General features: G+C 47.9%; 1 protein-coding gene across 18 annotated transcripts in view; it reads right to left on the reverse strand.

Annotated features, from left to right (window-relative positions):
• PLEKHA6 (pleckstrin homology domain containing A6) overlaps window positions 1–25,180 on the reverse strand; it is a 134,578-nt gene extending 109,398 nt beyond the window's left edge. For 5 of the 18 annotated variants that reach the window (XM_081025585.1, XM_081025573.1, XM_081025589.1 and 2 more), the window contains exons 1-3: window positions 25,145–25,176; window positions 21,202–21,278; window positions 17,985–18,042 (exon numbers count right to left, since the gene is read on the reverse strand). In XM_081025585.1, coding sequence (XP_080881711.1) covers window positions 17,985–18,022 — 38 coding nt within the window. In that variant the 5' untranslated portion in view covers window positions 18,023–18,042; window positions 21,202–21,278; window positions 25,145–25,176. Of the gene's footprint in view, window positions 1–3,303; window positions 3,417–10,337; window positions 10,725–17,984; window positions 18,043–21,201; window positions 21,279–25,144 lie in introns of those variants that run through there. The other 13 variants (XM_081025574.1, XM_081025591.1, XM_081025588.1 and 10 more) reach the window with 7 other exon arrangements.
• Between the last annotated feature and the right edge of the window lie 260 nt (window positions 25,181–25,440).

A 25,440-nucleotide genomic window follows, 5' to 3' on the forward strand; every position in this document is an offset into this window, starting at 1 on the left:
ACATATGTGCATAAAAATATTTTGAAACAACTACTTCCAACTCGCTATTTCAGCCAATAAAAGGACACATTTAAAAGCATGATGTAATAAGTTAATGTGTTGATGACTTGGCCTTGGTTCTGTCAACACCAAATTTGGAAGATGCTGGTCCCAATTGGAATGCTTTTGTTCAGATTCAATAAAGTCCTGTCTGGGGTCTGGATGCTCTCTAAGTCACCACTCTTTGTCCCTTTGTTTCCAGAACAGATCACCAGAGGCAGCACCTATGCCTACTTGACCCAGGTTTCCTTTCTCAGACCCTCGGCTCTCCCTTCAAGGTTTCCTTCCACTAGGAACCCTCTCCACACGCTCCATCTCTGCCATGCTGCTCTTCCAGAAGTCTGTTTCTCTCTCCTCTTCCTGCTTTCTTCATATCTGGGGTCTGCTGCCATGAGGAAGGCTTACAGGATCTCCATCTTTATTCCCCCTCAGAACCTATATGCACTCTGCATTCAGTACAGCCTCACGCACAGCACAATCCAAGAGAGATGGGGAAGGTAGTTGAGTTGCCACATCCTAACAAGGACACTCTAGAATCACCTGAACAGGATAGCAGGATCAGCCACGACTCTCCTGTCCCCTCTTATCCGACCATGTGCTGCTTCCTCCCCCTCTGAAAGGTCCCCCTCCACAAAAGCCACTGGAGCAAACCTTCCTTTCTCTGATGAGTCATTTGACCTGAATAGTGAGGGACCAAAGGCATTGGGGAAAGTCAGCTCACCCAACTTTCCCAGTCACTATACACACTCACATCGAGAGAGAGAGAGAGAGAGAGAGAGAGAGAGAGAGAGAGAGAGAATGAACACAATGATAGGGATATCAGGGAAGAGCAGAAACACATGGCAGTGAAATAAAGAGGAAAGAAGAGAATCAGTTAAGACCACCCTGCTGGCTGCCACCAGAAGGTTATTTGGGTTTAAATGAAGACACTGGGTTTCTAGACTCAGAGAAGGCCTGCACTTCAAAAGGAGGCCATGGCTCCTGGAGGAGCTGCTTCCTTCTTAGATAAGCCCCTTCCTGTAGAATGTGGGCAGGAGGGAGCTGTAAGGACTGGCACTGAATATGGTCTCTGAGTTCCATCAGAACTCTTAGTCACACACCCACCACCCTGGCTCCATGTGTGTTACAAAGGCACTCAGAGCCTAAAATCAGGAGCTGGGTCTGACTGCTCTCATTTTTATAGTTGGAATTGATACTCAAACCAGTGGGTGCTGAGTAAATTAACAAAGTTGGGCTTGAAGCACCCTCCCACCTACCCCATACCCCACAGCAACACATGGCAGATTGGGCAGCCTTTTGTGCAGTAGGGGCCCTATAAACTCTGACAGGGGAATACACCCAAACAAACGGAAAGAAAATGTCTCTCAGCTATAAAGGCCCCCTTGCTTGCCCATTCTTCTGTTTGTAAAGGGCAAAGTCCTTGGCAGGAAGGGAGGGAACATGCACCATCCACTGAGCGCCCGCCCACACACATGGGAAAATCCACTCCTGAGAGATGGAGAAGTGGGCTAAATTCTCACAGCATGGTTGAAAGAGGAACCCGAGCAGTATGAATTCCTTCACATGCTCCTGATTCTGATTCCAAGCCTTATCTTTAATTTATCCCAATAAATATTTATAGGTTCAGCATTCTTCCTGGATATTCCAGAGCCACTCATGCCCCTCCCCCTCCAGCCACTCCTCACCTCGCCACCTGGTGCTAAGCTCTCCCCAAGCTGAACCTATTCTGTGGTCAAGTCCACACTTGGCAGGCCTCCTGCTGACTATCATTTCCGTTGTCAAACCAGAGATAGGCAATTAAAAACTGGCTTCCGTGGGGACTGGCTTAAGGCTTTCCTGTCATAAAATCTCCCAGAAGCCTGAGGCATTTAGGCATGGCCCCAGGCCCCTGATATGGACTCTTTCTTTCCTTACAGTTGTACTCAGCCCGGCTCAGTGACCAGAAGGGTTAGCTCCAATGCAGCCAGGCCCACCCTCCCCTTCCCTTCCTGGACTTATTCCCCTCACAAATACTGAGGGAATACTCAGACCACTTCAGGCCCAGCTGGCATCTCTGACAGCTCTCCCCAGCACCCAGCCTCTCCCATCCCCATAATAACAGACAAGAGGCACCAGTTCAGGACTAAGCTCCAGGCCCTTGATTTTGACATGGCCATGGCAGAGCCATTTGGATCTTTAGATCCCATTTGCTCTTTCTATGAGAAGAATCCTTCAGTTCCTCTCACAGCAAGAAAAAGCTTTGCAACAAATTCAACACACATGGGGGTTGCTGAGCCATAAACCTAAAGAAGAGACCCCAATTCAAGCCTTGGCTCTATGACCCTGGACAAATTGTGTGACCTTTGACCTGTGACACTGGGCAACTCACGTGACCTCTGAGCTTCAGTTACCTCACAGATTGGAGTTGTAGGATCCAACTAGATAACATTATATGTGGATGTGAAAGAAACCTGAGGTTATATACATACCTAAGAAGCTTAAGTTTTTATTTTCTGTCAGTGTTTCTCAAATTGAAGACAATGACCCCACTTGTGGGTGTGAAATCAAGCGGAGGGGTCAAGACTATGTTTAAAAAAAAAAAAAAAAATAGACCAGGCTAGTTTGAAATGTAACAGGAAGCTAGCAATGAAAAAAACACATGTGTTTGCTACGTTGTAATGAAAAATTTAGTCCCACTGGTTGCAGTCAAAATTTTCAATTACGTCTTACTTTGAACACTTTCTTGCAGGTGTTCCCACCTGTATAAACTTGCTTCCTGCCCTTGGCATAATGGGATGGTAAACTCCTTGAGGATGAGAGCCATGTCTCTGGTTTCTCAAGTTTTCTAACTCTCCCACCCCTACCCCTGTCACAGGGCTGGGCTCTGACCAGGGTTGTTCTCCAATGCAAGCTGTTCATGGTCTGGAAAGCGTCCACCAAATAGAAAATCAACATGGGAGATGAGGAGGGAACTGCCATTGACAGTGCAAGGCACTGTCCCAAAGAATGTCCCTGGAGGTCCATGTTAGCACCTCCGTTTCACAGATGAGGAAGCAAGAGCTCAAAGAGGGGCGGGGACCAGGATTGAGACCTAGGTTTGCACGGTCCATGGCTTTCCCTCTGGACCACGCTGCCTTTGTCACTGCCCAAGAGCTCTTGCACCACCCTATCAAATCTTTCCAACATACTGCCTTGGCCAAGACTACTCACACCACAACACACACACACACACACACACACACACACTTGCGCACACAATGGAAACAACACAGCATCCTTTCCTACCTGCGTTTTTCTGGCTTTCCCCTTCCAGTAAGAGCGAGAGGAGAGAGCTGTCCTGGGGGCATCTGGGGTTTGTCCTCCTCTTGGTCCCACCTTCACCCTTCTCTGCCTCTTTTGAGGCTGACTCCCCCCAGCTCACCACCCCTCCCCCAATACCAGCTAACTGGTTACCAGGGCAACCCAGCTGGGAGGCTGCCAGTTACCACGGCAACCCAGCATGGCTGCCAGGCTGCCTTGCTTAGCAAGGTCAGGGACCAGCCAGGCAACAGAGCTGCTGGGATGTTGCCGGGTGGGACTGGCCTGGGTCGGAGGCATACGTGCCAGAAGGAATGAAGTTGCTGCTGGTAGGTGGCCATCTCCTAGTTTCCAGTGAGGCAAGCTCCCCCAGCCTGGGGCATGAGCCACAAGCCGCTCTCCCCAATTTTGTCACTCAGGCCCGGTCCCTCCAACCTTTGCAACAGAATTCGTCACCTCACCTCCAGGAAGTTTTCTCAGATCCAGCAGCAATTGGCTGTCACTCAGCCTAACCCTGACCACCCCTCATCCTCCCCCCTCTCTGAGCATATCTGAGAGTCAACGTGCATGCAGCATGTGTGTGTCTGCATGTCATGTAGTCTCTCCATGAAATATGTTGATAATAATAATAAAGAAGTGCTAATATTTTCTAGGACTTACTGTGTACCAAGCATGTTGTACCTTATGTGAAGCCTCTCCACTGATCTACACAACAAACTTACTATCCCCACTTTACAGACATAATAACTGAGACTTTGGAAAATTAAGGCACTTGTTTAAGGTCACGTAGGTATTAATTAGCAGAGCTAAGATGAAGTTATATGGATTAGCTTCTGAAATTCCTTGAGCTTTTGGCTTCTGTCCCTCCCCCACCAACCTGGCCTGGCTTCAAGGAAATATTTTTTAACCTTTATTATTCAGTGCCACATGTTTTATTTATATTATTTTATTTCATCCTTACCTCTATGAAGGAGGTTTTAGTCTCCTCAGATGGTAGCTTAGGAAACTGAGACCCAAAAGAATTAAGTGACTTTCCCAAGCTGATGAGACCCAGCTTAAGTTCCCTTCCTCAGGGAATCCTTTTCTGCTTCCTCACACAGGGTGTGGAAAAGAGTGAAAAGAGTTTGTCACTCTTTTCTTGCCCACCAACATATGTAGCATTTGTTTCTATTACATATAATATAATCGTTTGCTCACAGGTCTGTTCCCTTACTAGACTGTGAATTTAAAAATTCGCTTTTGTAATTCACTTTCACTTAATACCTGCCTGATACATAATAAGCATACAGTAAATTTTGGCCAAAAGAAAATGGTGGGACCAGGATTCCAAATCCTATCCCATTCATTCATTCATTCATTCATCCATTCAAAAAGCAGTGATCAAACAACTGCTATGGGCCAGCTCTGTGCAAAACATCATAAAGACAAATAAGACCATCTCTTGACTTGAAGCAGCCCAGTCTAGTGGAGGGAGGGTCAAAGCTGAGCAGGACAGGAAATAAATGCCCCTCACCACTGCCATCAAGGCTTTCTCATGACTGTTTCCCCATGCCTGTTCCTTGGGCCAAACTCCCTCCCATCCAAAGCTTCACATATCCAAACAACACTTATTGAACGCCCACTACATGCTAATGTCTTCAAATCACCCATGGTTTGGGGCAGAGTGGGCAGGATAAGGAGACAGTGGGAATCGGGAATTACCAGACAGCATGAGAAATGACAAATACGGTACAGGGGTCCAGGAACTAGTGGCCAGGGCCACCGGGACCACTTTCACATTTGATGTGATAAAGCCACTTCACGTTGCATTGCTTTACATCCACAGCCACTTCCCACATTAACTCATTTGAACTACAGTGATGTAGGAAGGGCAGAGATTATTACCCTCATTTTAAAGATGGGGAAACTGAGGCTCGAAAGGGGAAGAATGTTAGATTAGAAGGAGGGAACCTGGGTTCTAGACCTCACTTGTGATTCTAACAAGTCTAATGACACTGCTACCATCACGCTCCCATGCCACCATCCCACCTCACCAAAAGCAGGTTTTCCTTACCCACTATGACTTCTTTAATTCCCCAGCTGGGCAGCAGAAGTTTCAGGTGAGGCAAGCAGGCCTGCCCACAGTCTCTGGATAGCCCATTGACACTAATAAGGACCCAGGAACCAAGCAAAATCAGAAAAATGACCTCACCACCAGAGGCCAGGTTGTATTTAACAGGCTAATTGCAAGCATTAGGCTAATTAAAAGCAAATTAGCACCTGCAATTACCTAAAACTCAGTATTTTAGGTAACGATGAGCCAGGCTGGGTGACATGGTGATGTCAGAGCTAAGGAGGGACCTCACCTCCCCCATGAAGGGAACGCTAGGCCCATGCATGTTTATCAGATCAGCATTGACATGCCCAGCCCGATATCCTAAATTCACACAGTAAGGACAACTCTTTACAGAGACTAGATAAGTAACCTGAAGTGGTTTGACAGTCACCCTGAATATCATCTGCCCTAAACACATTTCCCACTAACCAACCTCAGCACCTGTCAGACCTTTGAGTTAAAGCATTGCCTCTGATATACCTTGTTCAAATACTCACATCTAATAATAACCAATAGATGTGTAATTATTTGCAGTTTAGAAAGCACTTCCATATGTATTACTTATCTAAATAAGTGGGTAACTGTCAACTAGATAAGTGGGTAATGATACTAACCCCATTTTTCAGACCAGGAAACAAAAGCTCAGACATATTAAGTGACTTGCTACAAATCATACGGCTGCTAATCTGGACTGTCTTCAAATTCCAGATGGGCATTCTTTCAACTACCCTGCAGGCAGTGCACCAACTCTCTCTTATTAACACACGGACTAGAATCAGTTTATCAGATCACCTAATGCTACTTTGGAAAATGCAAAGAGGGCTCACAGGAACGGGGAACACTCTGGGTAGATTTGATAAAGAAGGATCAAGAAAGCACGTGCGTGTGGCAGTGTGTGAGGAGAGTGGACAGGGAGAGTGGGTGACCGGAGGTGCAGGCTCCAGTGAAGTACCCTGTTAGCCAGAAGACACTAGAGGAGCTGAACTCCCTTCATCCAGCCACCACCAGAAGAAGCCCCCAGGACTGTGATATTCCCAGAAGGGGATCATCCGGAAATGGAGTGTGGCTACCTCACCATTCTCTGTGCTGCTGAGACCAAACCCTGTGTGAGGCCCCAGGAAAGCTTGAGAAGGAGAGTGGTGGTCACTAGAGGAACAGGAGCATTGAGCCTCCAACAAGGAGACTTGGGGGTTTGGAGGGAGGGAGATCATGATACTCTCTTCAGATATCTGTTTCTCATGCAAATTAACAACAGTCAGACAATAAGAACAAACACATTTATCACTTACTCTGCCCAGCATGAGTCTATTTCTTACATATATGACCTCATTTATCCTCACAAGAAGTATGTGAGGATAAATTTTACAGATGGAGAAACTAAGGGCACATTACTGGCCCAGATTCAACCCAAATTTGACATCATAACTGCAATCTTGACAATTGCACTAAACTGCCTTTTAAGAAAAGCCAAAGACTCAAACAAACAAAATGACAACAAACGGACTATTTATACTTATAAACCTCTTTTAAAATTTTTAACTCTTACTACTGATCAAACAAATGCATTAAAACAATGATGAATCATTTAATTAAAACAATGAAAAAAGTTATAGTATTCAATGCTGATGCTCATGCAACAAAATGCATTTTCATACACAGCTGGGAATGTCAATTAGTGCTTTCTAACAAGGATTGGCAAAAGATGTCAAAATATTTAAAAACATAACAATTCCACTTCTAGAAATGTAACCTAAGGGGGGGAAAAAGTGATTGATATGTATGAAGATTCAGATATTTATGTTCATTGTAGCATTGTTTATAAAAGTGAAAAACTGGAACCACTTACTCTAACATAGGGTTCAATTAAACAAACAAATAAACAGAATAGGTACATAACAGGTATATATAATTTGAAGTGATGTTGTAAAAGAATGTTTAATGACACAAAAAAATGCTTTCTATTTAAATGATGAAAATATTCATTTGGTCCAAAATTTTAACAGTCTATATGTGTACTTTGATAAACATAGTCACATGCCCATGCATGAATTTATAAAAACATTTTATATATGTATATAAATGTTAAAATTATATGCCATATCTCTGAGAGAATTACGAATCATTTTAATCTTTACATACTTTCTACATTTGTAATGACTATGTATTACTTTTATACTTACAGAATAGCAATTTTTTTAAATATATACCCTTCATCACATTAATTCTATGTCTTGGGATTTATCATAAGGAAATAATCCAAAATACAGAAGAAAACTTTATTCACAAAAATGTTCACATTGTGTTATTTCTAAAAGGAAAATAAGGGTCACAACCTAAATGTCTGTTACAAATACAGTTACTTAAAATACATTATGTCCACATGCTCACTATTATATACTATTTTAATATGAAGAAATCCATCCTTATCACCATAGGAAAGAGAGCTCACTTGATCTGTGCTGCTTCAAAGAATCAGAATCAAAGGCTGGAACTTAGAAGTGAGCAGATTTTGATTCAATATAGAAGAATGTTCTAACCATGGAGCTGGCTGCCTGGTGAAAGAATGAGTTCCCATCACTGCGATTATCCAGGTGAGCAAAGATCGCAAAGGGCTCATCTGTGCTTGGAGGGAGACTGGACTAGACGGTATCTGGGGGGCATCTGGAGGTGTGGGTGCTGAGCAAGAGCCCACCTAGACTGATTGCCAAGGAAAGGGTCCCACTCACCCTACCACCAACTCCTCTTCCTCTTTGCTCCTCGTTTATTCTAAATGTTTCCCAAAGTATGCTCTTTGCTCTCTAAATGATTTTTAACTGGTTGGAAACTGGCCTGCTGAAGCCATTCCACTGATGCACTGGCCTGGCAGACCAACTCAGACCAAAGCTCAGACCCCGTGCAAAAGCTCTAGAAACCAAGACCCACTCCTGCAGCTGTAGCCCAGCTTCAACATTCTTCCTCCTGAACATCCTCTGGGGACCCCCATGTCAGTACCAATGACCTCAGGGAACCTTATAACAGGCCAGGGAGGAAGACAGAGAGGAAATGGGCTCAGAGAGACAAGCTGATCAGGACTGGCTGTTGCCATGCTTCTTCACTCTGGGCTGGGCCCACTCTCAGCTCAGCTTCTCCCCGTCCAGGGCCCTGGGCCCACCAGCTCCCTCCTCTGAGCTAAAGGATGCAGGTTTGACTTGGCCAGGTGGGGCATCTCAGGCCCACAGGCCGTGATGTTAGCCAGGAAGCCAGGGCTGGCTGCCTGGCTCAATGACTTCCTCGGTAATTACTTCATTTACACCGAGCAGGAAGAATCCAACTCAATAAACTAGGCAGACACGTTAAAAGTAATTATCTGTGAAATGCATCCTGCACAATCACCTTCCTGTGATGAAGGGGAAAAAGACGACACAGAAAAAAAGCCCCCATTGTCTTGAGCCTGTGCAGCCGCTCCAGTATTAATTACACTCCAAGCTAACACATTTATTACCTAGGCTGATTGGAAAAGCAAGGGCTTTTAATAATTCCTATCTGCAGCCCAGCACAGCTTTTAATAACTCCTGTCTGCAGCCCAGCACTCTGTCGTGAGGAAACACAGAGCCGCTTGTTTCCTGTAGGAAAGCCTAGGGCAGTGCCAGGCAGTGCCCTCGGTCCTCCTACCATCCCCACCTGGAGATGGCTGGAGCCTCAGGCAGGAGTCTCTGTGGGACCTCCCTCCCACCTCCTCTCCACCAACAGGATCTGCTTATCACCTACTCAAGCTAAAATGCAGCAGCTCTGAAGTGGTAGCCATGTTCCTCAAGAGGAGCCTAGAAGCCTAGGTTTGGGGGATGTGGCTGCGGCTGTCTGGACCGAAGGCAGAGACAGGCCAATGCCAGGGTTCCCACCCCATGTGCATGAGGCCCTCAGTGGAGCTCGCCACCCAAACTGCCAGATCAATGGCGAGGGGTCTGTAGGGATGGGGAAAAACTGCCAGGCCCTGGAGGATGTTACCCCCCTCTGACTCTGACTCTGAGCCCATCCCTTCCCACCACCTTGCTTCCTGCAGCTCAGCTTCCGGGCCCCTGTGCCCCAGGGCTGACTTCCTCCATCCTGGCTCACTCCATATTTTCCCTTGTTGGCTTGCCTGTGGTCGAAAAGTGCATCTTGGGTAGCCTCTTCTCCATTTTTCTACTTTTGTCTTTCCTGTCCAATCTCCCTCCTTGCCTCCCACCCCTCTCTGCCAACTCCCCAACCTTGCTCTTGTGCCCAGAACCGCGCACAGGAAGCCCGAGGCTCTTAGCCAGCTGCAGCCTGGTCCCACATTAAGAACCTGCCCCCTTAAGCCCCCATGCCCACGTCCCAGGCTCCAGCTCCTTCAGGCGCTCCCCACCTGATCTGAGCCCCCAGAGGTCAGATGCCCCCTGGAAGTCCAAGAGCCTCAGCAGCTCTGGGCCCCAACCTCTGACCCATAAAAGACATACCCTGACCCCTCCCCACACCAAAGCAGGTGAGTCCCTGGGGCTGACCTGAGTCTGACTTCTTCCCCTCCCCTCCTTCTTTCCTTCCTGCTGTCCTATTCCTTCTGGCAAGATTATAGACAGGGTGGGGCTGGCCTCTTTGCTTTAGCCAGGCTGGGGCGCCCAGCTGAACCCTAGGAAGCTGGCAGCCCCAAAGCTGGCCTCACCTAGAATGTACAATTCAAACGTAATAAATTCAAACCACATCAGCCCTTCCTGGGGATTCTGGGGGAGGGGGGGTGCGCATTTAGAGGGCTATAATTAGCATTCTCAGCATCCATGATCCCCAAGTAATGCTGCCAAGAATGAGGGATGGGGAAGGCAGTGGCACTGCAGTGCCAGCAGCCCAGACCCGCATGGCAGGCAGCTGCCAGCCCTGACCAGAGCCCAGTCTCCTTCCTCCCACCTCATCCCTACATGCATCAAAACACACTCACCGGCTCCTGAGGTGTGAGCCTCTTGCTGAACAGCTATAACTCTCCAGGCCCCAAGACACCCCTCCCCCCAGCTCAGCCTGCTGGGGTCTTCCTCCCCAGCCCCTCAGGGGCCCCTTCTGAAGAGCAGGGGCTCTGGATCTGATCTGGTTTAATCAGTCATCTCTCTGGCTGGCAGGTCCCTGGCGCAGGGAAAGGATGCTGTTGTGGTGACTGCAGGATCCAGCATCTTTCCCAGGCAGAAGCAGCTGGGCATGCTCCGTGGGCTCCCAAGGGGATTTCAGGGCCACGTGACTCTCCCTCCCCAAGCTGTCACTTAGGATCAGGAGTAAATAGTCCCCAGAAAGGTTTAACTCCATCCACACCAGTGACAAGCTGCTAACCACCCATGCTGCCTGCCCCAGAGAGGATGGAGTACTTCCGCACAGCCCTCCTGGCCTTCCACCAACAGGACAAGGCTGCCCCCCAAAGGGGATCTGGGTCACCGTCTTTGTAAGCTGCATTTTCCAGTTCTCTCAGAGTGCGGGAGCCAGAAGCTGTCCACAGCTCTGGCATCATGAGGCCTCACCAGGCCTGTCTGTGGTGCCTTTTCACCTCTACGGCTGTCCACCAAAGAGATGGGCACGTCTTTGGGTATCAAGAGGGCTTGGAAAAAAAAAAAAAAAAAAAGAGGGCTTGGCCAGGACCCTAGTACTTCACATCCCCCATCCCCACCCCAGCACAATGAATTTAAAGAAGTAAGATTCGGAGTTGGTTGGAGTCCATTACAAGATGCCAGGACCTCTTAGGTCCTCAGCTCAGGTTAGTCTACAATAACCTTGGGTAAGGATGCCAGCCAAGCCAGGGGCACCTGTGTTTTGCATTATTGAGGGTCAAAGGCAGAAAGGAGGGCTTCAGACAATAGTATTGCAGCCCTGTTTCTACTGTAGATAAGCCCATGCCATAAAGATCTCTCTCTCTCTCTCTCTCTCTCTCTCTCTCTCTCTCTCTCTCTCTCTCTCTCTCTCTCCATCTCTCTCTCCCTCTCTCCCTCAGTTTCCTTCTCTTCTTCACATTTCTGTGGATGCTGGAAAAATAATACATACTCTGTGAAAATGGGTAAGTGCGATTGAAACAATGAGTTTCACAGCCAGGATCAGAAAGGTGAAAAGAAAACGGAGTATTCCCCACTGAGTTTCCAGGCCGCTCACTGGTCTCAGTCCCACCCACCCCTGAAACCCAGAAGCTGCCTCTAAACTAGTTGAGCTTCTGGGTTCACTTCTGAATATAGAAACATTTCACGAAGCGGGATCTAGAGGAAGAGCATCTGCAAGGATCCATTCACATGATTATTCTATCTTTTTTGAATGTTTATTAGAACAACTTAATTTTTAAAATTAAGCTTCTCTTTACTCAAATATAACTATTTACCCTTCTCTGTGGGTCTCTTTTAATGTGATCTGAGTATAGGCATCATTTTTACCTACTGAATGAAGCCTTATCTTTAAAAATACTCTACTTTAGGATAATCAGAAACGCAGACTTCCTCCCAGGTCCAGAAGGAGCCCTGTTGTGGGGAGAGGGGTGAGGTTACTAAGGGGATCTGATCCAAACCCCGCTCTCACATCCTAGAGAGAACTACGCCAAGAACTGTCCTTCCCATTCCAGAGCAGGCCAGGCTTGGGCTGGAAATCTCAGGTTACAGCAGCATGCACCTGCCTACAGCCATGGTAGGCACCTGCCTCCCAGCCCAGCTGAGATGCTGAGTACATCATCTGTGGGAAAGCCACTCACCTGAAGGGGCAGAGAAGTCCTGGGTGCAGGCCCAGTGCCAGGCAGGACCAATTAAGCCCAACCCACCTGTCCTGGTTCTCCAGAGCTTGGCAAGGCTACCCTGTACAGGCAGGGGTAGAACCAGCTTCCAGCCAACCAAAGATGAGGGGTTCTGGGGGGATCTCTGGCCCTGAGGAGCCAATGGAACAAAGCAGGGTTGGAGCCAGAGATTACAGCATCCAGAAGGGGACAGAGACGGTGAGAAAGGGGACAAAGACCCCAACCCCCATCCCACACAATCCTCAGGCAGCTGGAAAAGACAGGAGACAGACAGATGGGCCTGCTGGGAGGGTTTCCTCTCTGGCAGACAAAGGCCACAGATCCTCCGAGAGGCTTGAGCCAGACATGCCCGTGCCTCTGGGAGGTCTGGTGGCTTTGAGGGCCTAAAGCTACAAAGGGAAGACTGCTGAGAGGGCGGTGCCTTCGTTCTGGGGAGCAAGCTGGGGGAGATATTGTAGCAGGAGGGTCTTAGAGGCCCAAAAGGATGGGTGAGGTGAAGCAGAGAAGATACACTCCCTTTACCAAATCTAAATTCTCTGTTTTCTGCCAGCAGAGGAGAAGCAAGACTTGTCTGAGTGGCTCAAGTGGGGAGGGCGTGAGGAGAAATGTAAAGGAGGAAGTGTTCCCAAAACAGTGCCTCTGTGGTTCTGCCCATTCTCTACTCTAGAATCCACAGCCCCAGTGCTCAGAGGAGAAAGTGCACAACTCTAAACGTCAGGTCCTCCCTGCCTTTTTGGTGTCATCACTGCTCCCTCTCATGTACACAGCCTTACTGGCCGCTGGCTTGTTGGCTTGTTGCCCCTCAAACATGCCCTGCCCATTCCTCATGCAGGCCATGTCTACATGGGTCTCCCTCCCCCAGAATGTTCCAATTGGGGATCATAAAAGGGAGTCCCATATGAGGAATTATCTTTGAGGACCTACCTGAGTTTGAACTCCAGCTCCACCCTCACCAGCTGAGGGACTTTGAATAAATTACTTGAGTGCTGAGTCTCAGTGTTCTTCATCTGCAAATGGGGTTTCTCTCCCCTGAGCCCCTTACCACTCATTGTCTTTTCTTCTCATCTGTCTCATTCTTTACTGTTCAGGGCATTATTTGCCTGTTTGAGGGCAGAGCTAGTCCAGGCACTAATTACCAGATTTATTGCCCTGTGACCTCTCTCTTTTGTCCCATCTGCCCTCTGGAAACAACAGAACAGCTCTTGGTGGTTCCACTGGACTTCCCAGGGCACTGCCATCTCTGAAGTCCCTCAGGCTGGGGTGTATATTAATGACTCATGGGAATCCAGCCCACAGGCACCTGGGGACAGAGCCCTGGACTTCTGCATCCCTGCCTCCTCTAAGCCCCTACACCCACCCTGAGCAGCACTGAGCAGGCAGTTCATGGAAGAGCCAGGGGCACTGATGGAGTCACTGCCCATTCTGGCACCTTTTTGGAGGAAGTGTTCAGACCAGAACAAGGGAAAAATGACAGTGGCTGGGTGGGGCACTCTGGCTGGAGGAGGTGCCTGGCCAGGTTGGCATGGCCCATGGGGGCACTGCACCCACGTGAGAGGAACAGCAGGGGCCCAGACTGGGAACAAGGGTGAGCAGGGGTGTGACCCTGCAGAAAGCAGTCTGCCACATCTCCCTCCCTGCCAGGTTTGGAGAAAGAGAGAGGCACTACTGGAGACAAGAGTTGGCAAGCTCCACAGCTGGCTGCTTCAGTAGGAGTCAGGGGCCAGAGAAAATCAGGAAGGAGTGTTACACAGCCAGATGTTTAAGCTTTGAAAGAAGTTTCCCAGACCATAGTGGTTGAGATGTGGCAGAAAATGGTCAAGATGGCTCTGTCAGCTCTGGGGGAGCCTGCTCTGTGAGCCTGAAGAGTGAATCTGAGCCCTTAAAGCCTTAGTGGGGCCCAGTGTGTTGTTTTAATGCCCTCTTGTGGCTTTGTGTGGCACAGGCATAAGGCTTGCAAAGGGTTTCATCCACATTTTAACCCTTTGCTTTTTCTCTTCTCCCTGCACCACACTCCCTGGTAAATGACACTTTTAAAACCACAGGCACGCTTAAGCAATGACATCAGTTATGGGTACCATGAGAATCACCTTCCAAGCACCATGAAGCGAAGGGCTGATTGACACGCAATTATATTTTTCTGATCCTGGGCAAATGTTAATATTGGCTCACTGAAATTTGACTCATCCATATTAGAAGAAAAAAATAGCTTCCCAAGTTGTCTGTATATCTGACTTTTATTACTTCTTGGGATCCATGTCTGGGGTCCTCAGAGTTTCTGACGCATCTGCCAACCAAATGTCATAAACCTTTGTAGGGAACTGATTTTGCAGGGAACTATAAAAGTACGGAGAGTGGGCCATTCGTTCGCTCACTCACTCATTCAGTCAGGGTTTATTGAGCACCTCCCTGTCTGAGCCCGGCACCGGGACGCCCAGCCGTGCCATTATGCTAAGGGCATGGCCTGGAAAATCAGGCAGCCATGCCACTGCATCCCAGCTTCACTTTCTGCAAGCTTTATGACAGTAAACAAGTTTTTTACTAAGTTTACTTGCTCAAACAGCTAGGGATGATAACAGGGCTCTTATAAAGCTGTGGTGAGGATTGAATGAGATCATGTAGTAAAGTGCTCAGCTCTTAGGGTGTCCACTGCTGCTCTTGATGTGTGGAATGGCCAACAAGTCTAGGAACGGACACAAATGCACAATAGATGGCGTGTTGACATTTTGTTACCACACATACTGCAATAGCATCATCTATGTTTCCAGACTTTATGGCCTCCCTGTGTTCATCCCTGTCCTGGATGTGTTTTCAATCTAGACCACGGATTCTCTAAGCCGTGTCCATGGACCAGCAGCATCAGCATAACCTGGGAACCTGCTATGAAATGCAAATTCTCAGACTCTCGGAATCAGAAACTCGAGGGGTGGGGCCAAGCAATCTGTTTGAACAAGCCCTCCAGGTGATTTTGATGCAAACTCCAGTTTGTGAACCACTGATCTAGGGAAAATGACAATGTAGAAACGAGCAATTACAATACAGGTGGGCTTCTCTGAAGAAGTGATGTAATGAGCAGAGTCTTGAAGAAAGAACAAGTATTCACAGGTGGACACAAGCCATGTTAGAGGCGGGATTAGCACTTGCAACACCTGGGAGACATGGCAGGCAGGTTGAGTGTTGAGGGAAGCACAGCAATGTGGTCTGGCAAACTGGGGAATGTGGAAGGTAAGGCTGGGGAAGGAAGGCAGGAGCCAGATTACTAAACCCTTTCAAGTGTCTGAGTTTATCCTGTAACTGATGGGCAGCATGAAAGATTCTCAATGGGAAATGATGTGACCAAATTTTCCTTGTAGAAAAAAAGCATTCTTGCAGCAGTGTCGCCTGGGGACAGGAAGATTAGTTGGAAAGCTGCTAGAATAATCCTGGTGAGAGCCCCTGTGGGCATGATCTCAGGTAATGGTCATGGGATGATGAGAAGAGGGGGGCTGAGAGATATTTGGGAGAACTGAAAGGCCCTGCAGGGGTGGGGCTTGAGGCTCTCTCTGAGGGTTCTGCCTTAGTGGTGCCTCAAACAAAGATGGAACAGGTGTTGGCTCTGAGTTCAAAACTGAACATGCTGAATTGGTGGAACTCAGGAGAGTACTCTGGGCTTGTAGCGGAAGCAGGAATTAATTATGCCTCTGTTGTTTATCTCCCAACAATTTTCATTCATTCATTTATTTCAGCAAATATTGGGTTCCTATCATGTGTCACCAAGATTCTAAGACAGAGTGGAACACAAAATAGCCAGAATCTGCTCTCAGGGCTGACATGGCAGTGGGGGAACACTAGCAATCAATATGTAAACAAGTACATAAACAAAAATCTTTCGAGTAATGGTAGGCGCTATGAAGAAAAGTAAGAGGAACTAAGGAGGAGTACGGGGTAATCTTCAGAGGGGTGGTCAGGAAATGTCCCTCTGAGAAGATGACACTTGAGCTAAATGATAAGTAGGAGCCAAATGTGCAAAACTAGGAGGAAAGTGCTCCCAGGCAGACGGAACAAAGATCCTGAGTTAGCAATGAACTTGGCATGATGGAGGAAAAGAAAGACGAAAATCACCATAGGGGCCAGCTATGGGAGATGAAGTCAGGGAAATGGACAGGGCCAGACCATAGCAGGTGATAAGTTTTTACTGACTGATGAGAAGAGGCGATACATGTTAAAGTGGGTAGTCAACTATCTCGAGAACGAAAGGTACATAAAGGAATAAGATGGTATCTTCAAAGGAGCAAAGGAGAAATGTCTTAACTAAAGCAAGAAGGACTTGGGTTCAATTTCAGGGAAAGCTGACGCTGTAACAACCGTATGATATCAGAACAATTTCCAAAACAGATAATTTGTCAGATGTTTTTGTTTTTGTTTTAAGAACATGGTTAACGGGGCAGCCGGTTAGCTCAGTTGATTGGAGTGCGGTGCTCTTAGCAACAAGGTTGCCGGTTCGATCCCCACATGGGCCCCTGTGAGCTGCACCCTCCACAACTACATTGAGACAACTACTTGACTTGGAGCTGATGGGTCCTAGAAAAACACACTTAAATAAAATATATATATATAAAGAATATGGTTAACAGCCAAACTGATGTAAGTGCTAGCTGGTCTTGAGGCGGGAATGGAAAGGTGACCTCTTGTGGTATAGATAGGTGAAGATTTCAAAGAAAAAAGGGAGTGGAAGGAGAGGAGAAGAGGGTCCTCCCTCCCCTGGCTGGGTGGGGGCTCCCTCTGGGCAGCTGCCCTCTCTACCAGCTCTGCAGAATCTGAGGCCAGACCAGGCAGGGAGGCCCACAGGCCTGAGCACGCCAAGCCTCACCCACGGGAACGAAGCCAGGACCCAATCTGGCTGAGAAATGGAGAGACCCAAGCCAAGGCCCAGGGAAATTAGTCCAATCGGGTAGATACAGACCACCCCGACCCAAAGAGCTATTTCCACAGTTACATCCAGGGTGGCACCTTGAGCTGCTGAGAACGAGTTACCCCAGCCCACAGAGGGGCCTGACCAACCCCCTAGAGGAAAACCGCACCAGACACACACCTGCCACCCCCAGGATCACAATGCCTTCATCCAGAAGAGCAGCAGTGACAGAAGCAGCCTTGTTACCACCCAACCTGCCTGTTTGTGTACCCCACTCACACCTTCCCTCCAAATGGCTCATGGCACCCAGTACTCCATCCCCTTCCTTTCAAAATTTGTCCTTTGTGTCTAGAGCCGGGGTGTCCAAACTGCGGCCCACGGGCCAACTGTGGCCCACAATCCATTTTTAATTGGCCCGCAGCAAATTCCAAAAATATATTTAGTTTATTTAAATAAATCAGGTGAGGCAATACGTACTTCACCTCGAGTGAGTGGCCCGGCTGTTTGTGTATTTTACTGCATATGGCCCTTGGTCAAAAACGTTGAAAAAAGTTTGGACACCCCTGGTCTAGAAGAACCTCTCTCCTCTACTTCGTTAGCCATCTCCCTCCCACCTGCACAGCTGAGCCTAATGCTCCACCCACCGCACCCTACCTTAGAAAACTTCCCACAATTGACACTGGCTCTCCCAAGCCAACATAAACACAGAGACACACCTACACACACACACTCACACACACACACACACACACACACACACACACACACACACACAGCTTTATCTGCAACTCACTCGGAAGCCTTGACACCTCCTGGCTATTCAGAGACCTTGGCGAGACCTTCTGTGAAATAGCAGACCCTTGAACCTTCTCCCCTCTCAAGGAATCATCAGTGACAAACACAAAAGCATAACCAACAGGGAGATCAGAAGGAAAGTCCATCTTACTCACTTGATGAAATACACAGCTCCTTCCCGGGTGGAATCCATCTCCCAGCCCTTAGGCAAACCTGTGAGGAAGCAAAATCATAAAATCACCCTGTCTTCCTTCTCAGACCCACGAGCCCGATCTACATTCAGGAGGGATGAGAACTGGAAGATTCACAGATAAGCCAACAGTGTTCAAACCAACCATTCCACTCTCTTTTGTCCACTATTCTTATCAGTCTTTGTTTCCAGCAAATATTAAGAGAGATGGCAGTGAATGGGACATCCCCTGTCAAAGAGCAGTGAAGAAATGACCAAATGAATCACCGCCTCACAGGATTCACTCATTCAGTTAATAAAGTTTTACTGAGCACCTACTCTGTGCCAGGCCGTGTGCCAGCCCCTGTGGATACAGCGGTGAACACAGATGGTGGCCCTGGAACAGTCCTCCGGGTCCTCCCACAGCCCCCTTACATCACAGCAGCAGAAGCTAGAGCCAATGGTGGGTCACTTGCCCCAGACCTCTCAGATAATTGACCCAAGCCTGTGTTATTACCTCCAGATTCTGCTGCTGAAGACAAGACACTGAGGATCTAGGAAATCAGTCCTGGGAAAACAGACTTTTAAACAAATTTTTAATAGCACCTCTGAAAAAAATTATACATGGAAATGCTCAGAGCAGAGAATCACAGACCCACCAAGTAAGCAAGAGCAGAACAGCTGAGGAAGGTGACCTTGGCCCAGAGGTGCCTGAGCAGCCCCCATCGGTGGGTGCAGGCACCTCCAGACAGCTCCAGAAGCAAATGCCTCCTTCTCCTGGGAGAGCCATGTTAGTCTCTGTCTCACCCTGTCTGCCTTCCCGAAGCAGACCCCTGGCAGGGTCCTGTCTCCCCAGCAAACAGGATTGTTCCAACCTGTACAGGGGTGGAGTCTTGAGAAACCCAAGGGTATCCACAGTCAGAGGTGTGGACAGGCAAGACTCTGGGGGAGATCATTCATTTTGGGGTGCAAGAGCCACCTGGCTGGCATATTGGAAAACAGATGCGGGTTCTCTTGACGATCAGTGCCACCTTTCTGGTCCAAATGCCCACCTTGTGTATGAGGTTTTATAAAACATAGCTATTCACTGTTGGCCTGAATCTCACCAGCCATATTATCAGCTGGGTTCTATAGTGGCGAGCCCAGCTTTCATCCATTCAGTTTACTCACCCCTATTTATCAAGGGTGTATCTCGATAGTTGCTGCTGATGGTGATGCTGCTGCTTCAACACAGCAGGACAGCCAGCGGGCCCTTCTCTCTTCTCAGGACATGGTCCATAGAAATAATAACACCAACTATCACTTAGCGAGTGCTTCCTTCACCTAAGCTACTCATCTCACTACTACTAACACATTTAATCTGCACTACAACATTATATAATAGGTCTCAGCCCAAACATTTTTACAGATAAGGAAACTGAGGCCCAGAAAGGTTAGTCAACTTGCTTGAGGTCACACAGGAAGTGTCTGAGCCAGGACGTAAGTCTGGTGTGCTGCCTCCAAAGCTCACATTCTTTCCTCTGTGCTGCTCCATGAATGCTACTTGTTCCCCTCTGTCCCTGTCGGAGGACATTCCCATTCAGAAGGGAGTGGGTTGGCAGCCTCCCCAAGTAGAGGGATCCCTATTGGGTCAGAACCATAAAAAATCCTGCTACTGTGATGTGCCTGGGAAAGAGGCCAGTGTGGATTATGTCTCCTCCCTTTTCCAGCAACTTCCCTCCACACTGCCCTCTCTGCCTGGGCAACACCAAGAGTACTTATATTCTTGTCCAGGCGGAGTGCCCGCTGAGACATCTGCCCTCCTAGCAAGCTTCAGGGGCATCTTAACCCATTCCCAGCCTCCGACAAGATGACTGCAGCCAAAAACAAAAGAATTGGCTCATAGGCTTTTATTCTTCTTCCAGTCCTACCTAGGGACGCAAACTGTCAACAGCTATAACTGAAGAAGAAAACAGCCCTGACTCGGGGTCAGGAAGTCTTGTTTTTCCATCAGAAATACAACTGTGACAAGAACAACGGCAGTCACCTCCGCTGACAATGACTCTCTTGCACACTCTGTGCTACAACATTTTGAGGTTCATAACCCTTTCTGCATTCTACAGGTGAAGAAACTGAGTCCTCCCACCTGCTCGAGACTAATAGAAAGTAGAGCCAAGAAGTGAGCTCAGGTCTCTCTGCTCCTAGAACTTAATGTATTTCACCCCGATGCCACTTTACTTATTAGTTGAGTGGCCTTGAACCAGGGACTTCCTCTCTGCTTTTCAATTTTCCTACCTTTAAAATGAAAGACTTGGACCCTAGAATCCCTGATGTCCCTTCCAGCTCTAAAACCACAATGATTTCAGCCTGGAATCTAAAAGAAAGTAGGCTGCAGGCAAGTCAACACCTTAATCCGGGATGTCCAGCAGTGACGGCTGTGCCCCAAGAGAGACCCAGACTCCTGGAAGTATGTGCCTGCTCTGTGGTCAGGCAAAGGGCTGGAGGGACATGGGGGTGGGTCTATGGTGGCACTGGAAATGGACGATCAGCTATTCACGTGAAGTACCTCAGGCTTTCTGAGTTTTGGTGTCTCCATCTCTACAATTAAACTGAAATCTTCCTGTATGTGTCCCACTTGCCTAGGAGGTCCCTGAGGGCTAGCAATGGAGTCTTCTCCACAGTAAGCAATCAATGTTGGTCCTGTCCCATTTTCTTTCAAGTTTCCCCAACATCAAGGAGTGCCTACTAGTCATGTGGGGCTTTTAAATTTAACTGAATTAAAATTTAAGTTTCAGTTCCTCAGTCATGCTAATCACATTTCAATTGCTCATTAGCTACACGTGGCTAATGGCAACTACACTGTGTAGCACAGAGAGAGAACATGTCCATCGTGGCACAAAGTTCTTCGGTACAGCCCTGGGGCTGGGGTTCTGCCCAGTTCAGGAGCTCTCAAGAGGGAGGGAACTTTCTGATTGGGTAAGGGGATGAAAGAGAAGTAAAATCTCTGTCGTCAAAGGTCTGTCCCAGATACTAATTATACAGTTGGAGGCTTGAAAAGACCTGAGGGTGAGCTTCAACCCTCTTTTAATATCCCCCAGAAGGTGAATGGAATGATCAGCTGAGTCTATCCCTGGAGAAAGGAAAAGTGAAAGCAAAGTCTTACTGCCACCTCAAGCCAAGGCTTCCTCTTCGATTGCAAAGGCAGGGACAGACAAGCTCCTTACCTGGGCTGGAGCAGTATCCACTCTGGATGGGTGATTCCGTACCAGGGTGTACCCAGCTGGTGGACTTTTCCTCATCACTACAGAAGACCAATAAGAAAGTGTCAGATACAAGAGAGGCTTTCCTGAGCAGGACACCCATCTCCAAAGTCACTTCAACACTGATTGTCCAATCTCAGACACCTGCCCCAGAGACAGGGGCATCCACACTGCCATTCATTCATGAAGCATTTACTAAACAGGCTCTGAGGATTCAGAGAGAAATAATATCTGATCCCTGACCTCTAAGAATTTATAACTCACTGGGGAAACAGACATATAAAAAGATAATTGCATGTATAATGTTGTATGTCAATTGTACCTCAATTCTTAAAAATGAAATAAAAGCAGTAGTTGCAATATGATGTGATAGGAAGTATAGTCCCTATCACAGCTGTGCACAGAGAACATTATGCCATCACAGAGCAGGGAGTACTAACTGGAATAAAGTTGAGGAAGGGGAACAACATGAGGGCTTCACTAAAGAGGTGACATCTGAGGTGATGGTGAAGTCACATGGGAAGAACAGGAAAGGTCTTTCAGTCACAGCTTCTCAATGGAGAAGAAAGCAGAAGGCCGGGTGAACCGACAGTGCCTAGGTGTCTACAATGCTAACTATTTTCATTACCAACATTCCCTTGCATTAGTAATTTTACAGATGATGAACCTGAGTTTCAGAGAGGTGAAGTAATTGACCCAGAGTCACACAATTGATAAGTGATGAAGCCAGGATTCAAACCCGCATCTATACCCTCTAAAACCCAAGCTTTTTCTAATATCTTACTCCCAGCAAGGTGAGCTCCCCAACAATGCAGATCCTCTGGGTTTTAGCTCTGATGGCAGATGAGCCCATGGATGTCGCTCAGCCCATACCAACCAAGTGACATGATTTTTCCAGAGCCAGCTGTGACCCAGAATGAAGCACCTGAACTTCTTGGCCAATCCATGTACGTGGAGGAGAAGACTCTGAGATCATCTGTTATCATCCAGTCTTGGGAGGGTGAGGAAGCCTTGGGGCCCAGGACAGGACTCCACTCAACACTTTCAAGGTATAAGTAATGTGAAGAACTCCACTATGAGAGCTCCACTAATTTTTTTTTCCCAGTATATAATTTTTTTTAATTTATTTATTGGGGTGACAATTGTTAATGAAGCTCCACTAATTTTTTATTGAAGTAAGATATACAAAAAACTGCACATAGTTAAAATGTACAATATAATATAAAATTTTAACATATGTATATACCTGTGAAACAAATTTTCTTTGTGTCCCTTTGTAATTCCTCTCTTCCCCTCTGCCAGCTCTTGCTATCCTTACCCTCCCAGATTAGCAGATTAGCAACAACTAATCTGCTTCCTGTTATTGTAGATTAGTTTGCATTTTCTAGAGTTTCTAGAGTTTTCTATAAATGAATCATACAAGATAGACATCTTTGTCTGACTCCTTCTTTCCTTCCTTTCTTCCTCCCATCTGTAGCATGTGTTCATAGTTCATTCCATGTCATTACTGAGCAGTATTCCATTGTAGGATATACCACAGTCTGTTCCTCCACTCACCTGTTAATGGACATTGGGATGTTTTCAGTTTGGGGCCATTACAAATAAAGCTGCTATGAACATTCATGTCCAAGTCTTTGTGCAGACATAGGCTTTCTTTTCTTTTGACGCCACTAATTTTTCCATTAAGTTTGGACACCTGCTGCAGGACGAAATTTCCCAGGTGACCCACCCCTCTGATGAGGACAGGAGAGAAGAAACAAAGTCACTATTCTGGTGCCCCCAGGGCCCTGGAGCCATTGTGTACCATCAGAGATGACCCCGGGGCTAGGGTTTGGTCTTGAGAGGCAATCGTGAGAGAAGCTGAGGAAGGGGAAATCCAGCCAGAACTGTACATGTGAGGGGAAATCCACTCTTATACCTCCTCTCTAGCAGCCCTGAGATTTTCTGGCCTCTGATCCTTCTCCTCCTCTCACTATCGGCACCCTCAGACTTTGTGTCTATTTCTGCCGGGCGTAGATATCATGGATAATCATGGGGTCACCGGCGTGAGCACAGCCCCAGCATAACCTCCACCCTCAACTTTCTCTTCCCTTTGTTCTTCCTCTCAAACCCTGGCCCAGGACAATGCAGTCACAGGCTATCTCCACTCCAGATATGGGTTAATGGGGAAACTGTAGAACTGAGAAGAGAGATGTCACTGCAAATCCACTGTCCCCAGGCTTAGTTGAGCCCTACACACCACCTAGATAGTTGGTGTGTAGAGCTCAGCTGCCATTTGCAGAGTGTTCTAAGGCTTTCCCACCAAACTCAAGTTTCACGCCTGCTTCTCCTCCCCACCCTCGACATAGGCTATTCAATGGATAATCTTATCTCATAATTCAAGAAAAAAAATAGAAAACATTAGGCAGGAGCTTCCCCAAAGCACCCAACCATGCAAACTTAATGATGTCCTACCTATACTTTCATACCTGCATCTACATCGGCAAACAGGTAGCCTGCTCTCATTAAGGCTAATCCCTCTGCCTGGGTTGTAGTCTCCATTCTCTCCCATCTTTTATAGAATCTTATTCTATTGAGCATCCAAGACTGGTAACTTCAACTTCCTTCTCCCTGTCAGGTCCATCCCTTTAGCCCTCAGATCTTTCACAGTCTGACCCTCTGCCTCTCTCTCAATGCTACCTCCCCTTCTAGCTCTTTTAGTGACCAAACATCCCTCATGGAAATTAGTCCCTTCTAGCTGTCCTCACTTTCTGGTCTCTCACTCTCAGTTCTTTTCAACCTGGTTCTCTTCCCAGCCCTCCCCTGGAATCACTTTCTGAGAGGTTATTAAAGACCGCCCCCCACACCCGCTTCCTAAACGCAACAGATACTTTCCAGTCCTAAGCTCATGTGACCCTTCCTTCCTAACATCCTTCTTCCTCACCTACCGAGGGCAGCACCCTTCCCTGACCTATTGTCTACTTCTGTGACCCCTGGATCTCCTTCTCCATCCTCTCCTCCTCTACCCTTTCCTTAAACACTGGTGTTGCCTGGGTACCCTCATGTCTTCTCCCTCGCACACTTCTGAATGGTTCCACCTCTACATGATGACTCCCAGGACACTCTTTCTAGCCCAGGCCTTTCTCTTCAACCTCTTGTAGACTTGCTATATTATCGGGAGATTTTATCCTGGCAAAACATGAGTACGGTAGGAGAGGGCCAAAATAATGCCAGCGGGGCCACTCTGTTATAATGAGATTATGCCAGAGCCATTTTGGTTTGTGAAATTAATACAACAGTGCTAATATATTACTGACAGCAGCAAAGCCTCTGTCTCTTTAAAGAAAGCTGAATGTACTGTGGACATCTTCTCCTTCCCCTTGACCACAGCCCCATAAAGAAGCAGGAAAGGAAAGAGGCTGTGCGTGGAAAGACTGAGTCCTGAGGTGAGGAAATGCCAGGAACTGGGTGGTAGAAGCAGGGTCTCCCGGTATTTTGTGCTGGTATGTAGCCCAAGTCTTCCCTTAGGAAAGAGGGTGGGGGCAGACAAGAAAGGAAGAAAGAAGTCACGCCTGGCCCTTTCGGTGGACTGGTGGGAGCTGAAAGGAAAGAAATGCAGGCTGGGGCCTGGGTCTAGTCAATCTCCTCAGGGCCCCTCTTCCTGTCTCTGACGGAGTGGGGGTGGCCAGCACCTGCCCTGTATGGCCCTACCCTTCCAGACTGCAGGAATGCTGAGCCTCTGCTGGACTTTGACCCAATGAGGAAAAGGCGGGAGACCCATTCAAACGGGCATGGTGATAAACTTATTAGTCAGACCTGTTGTTCCAGCTCAGAGTCCCCCCACCCTCTCCAGCCAGCCCCCAGCCCTGCCGCCATTCAAGTTGGGCAACTTTAAAGAAACAATGAAACAAACAGACACACAACATACTTGATGAAGAAGACTCTCCCGCCGCGGTCAACTCCATAGGCCCACCGGCCGGGCAAGTCCAGCCAGTCCACCTCATCGGCCATCTCCGCGCTCCGCGGCCCCTGCTGCTCTCCGACCACCAGAGCGCTGGGCTGGCAGGGGCTTCCCACCCGCAGCCCCCACTTTCTGCTCCTCCTGGAGGCAGTGATGGGGGCGATGTGGGGGGGCTGTGATATGGGTGCAGCCGCGGCTGTTGGCGTCCCTCCGGATCCCTGGCAGCTCCGGCCTCTCCCTGAAGGCAGCTGGCCGCCAGCCGG

This window comes from Rhinolophus hipposideros (genome assembly GCF_964194185.1).
Source record: "Rhinolophus hipposideros genome assembly, chromosome: 19".
NCBI lineage: Eukaryota > Metazoa > Chordata > Mammalia > Chiroptera > Rhinolophidae > Rhinolophus > Rhinolophus hipposideros.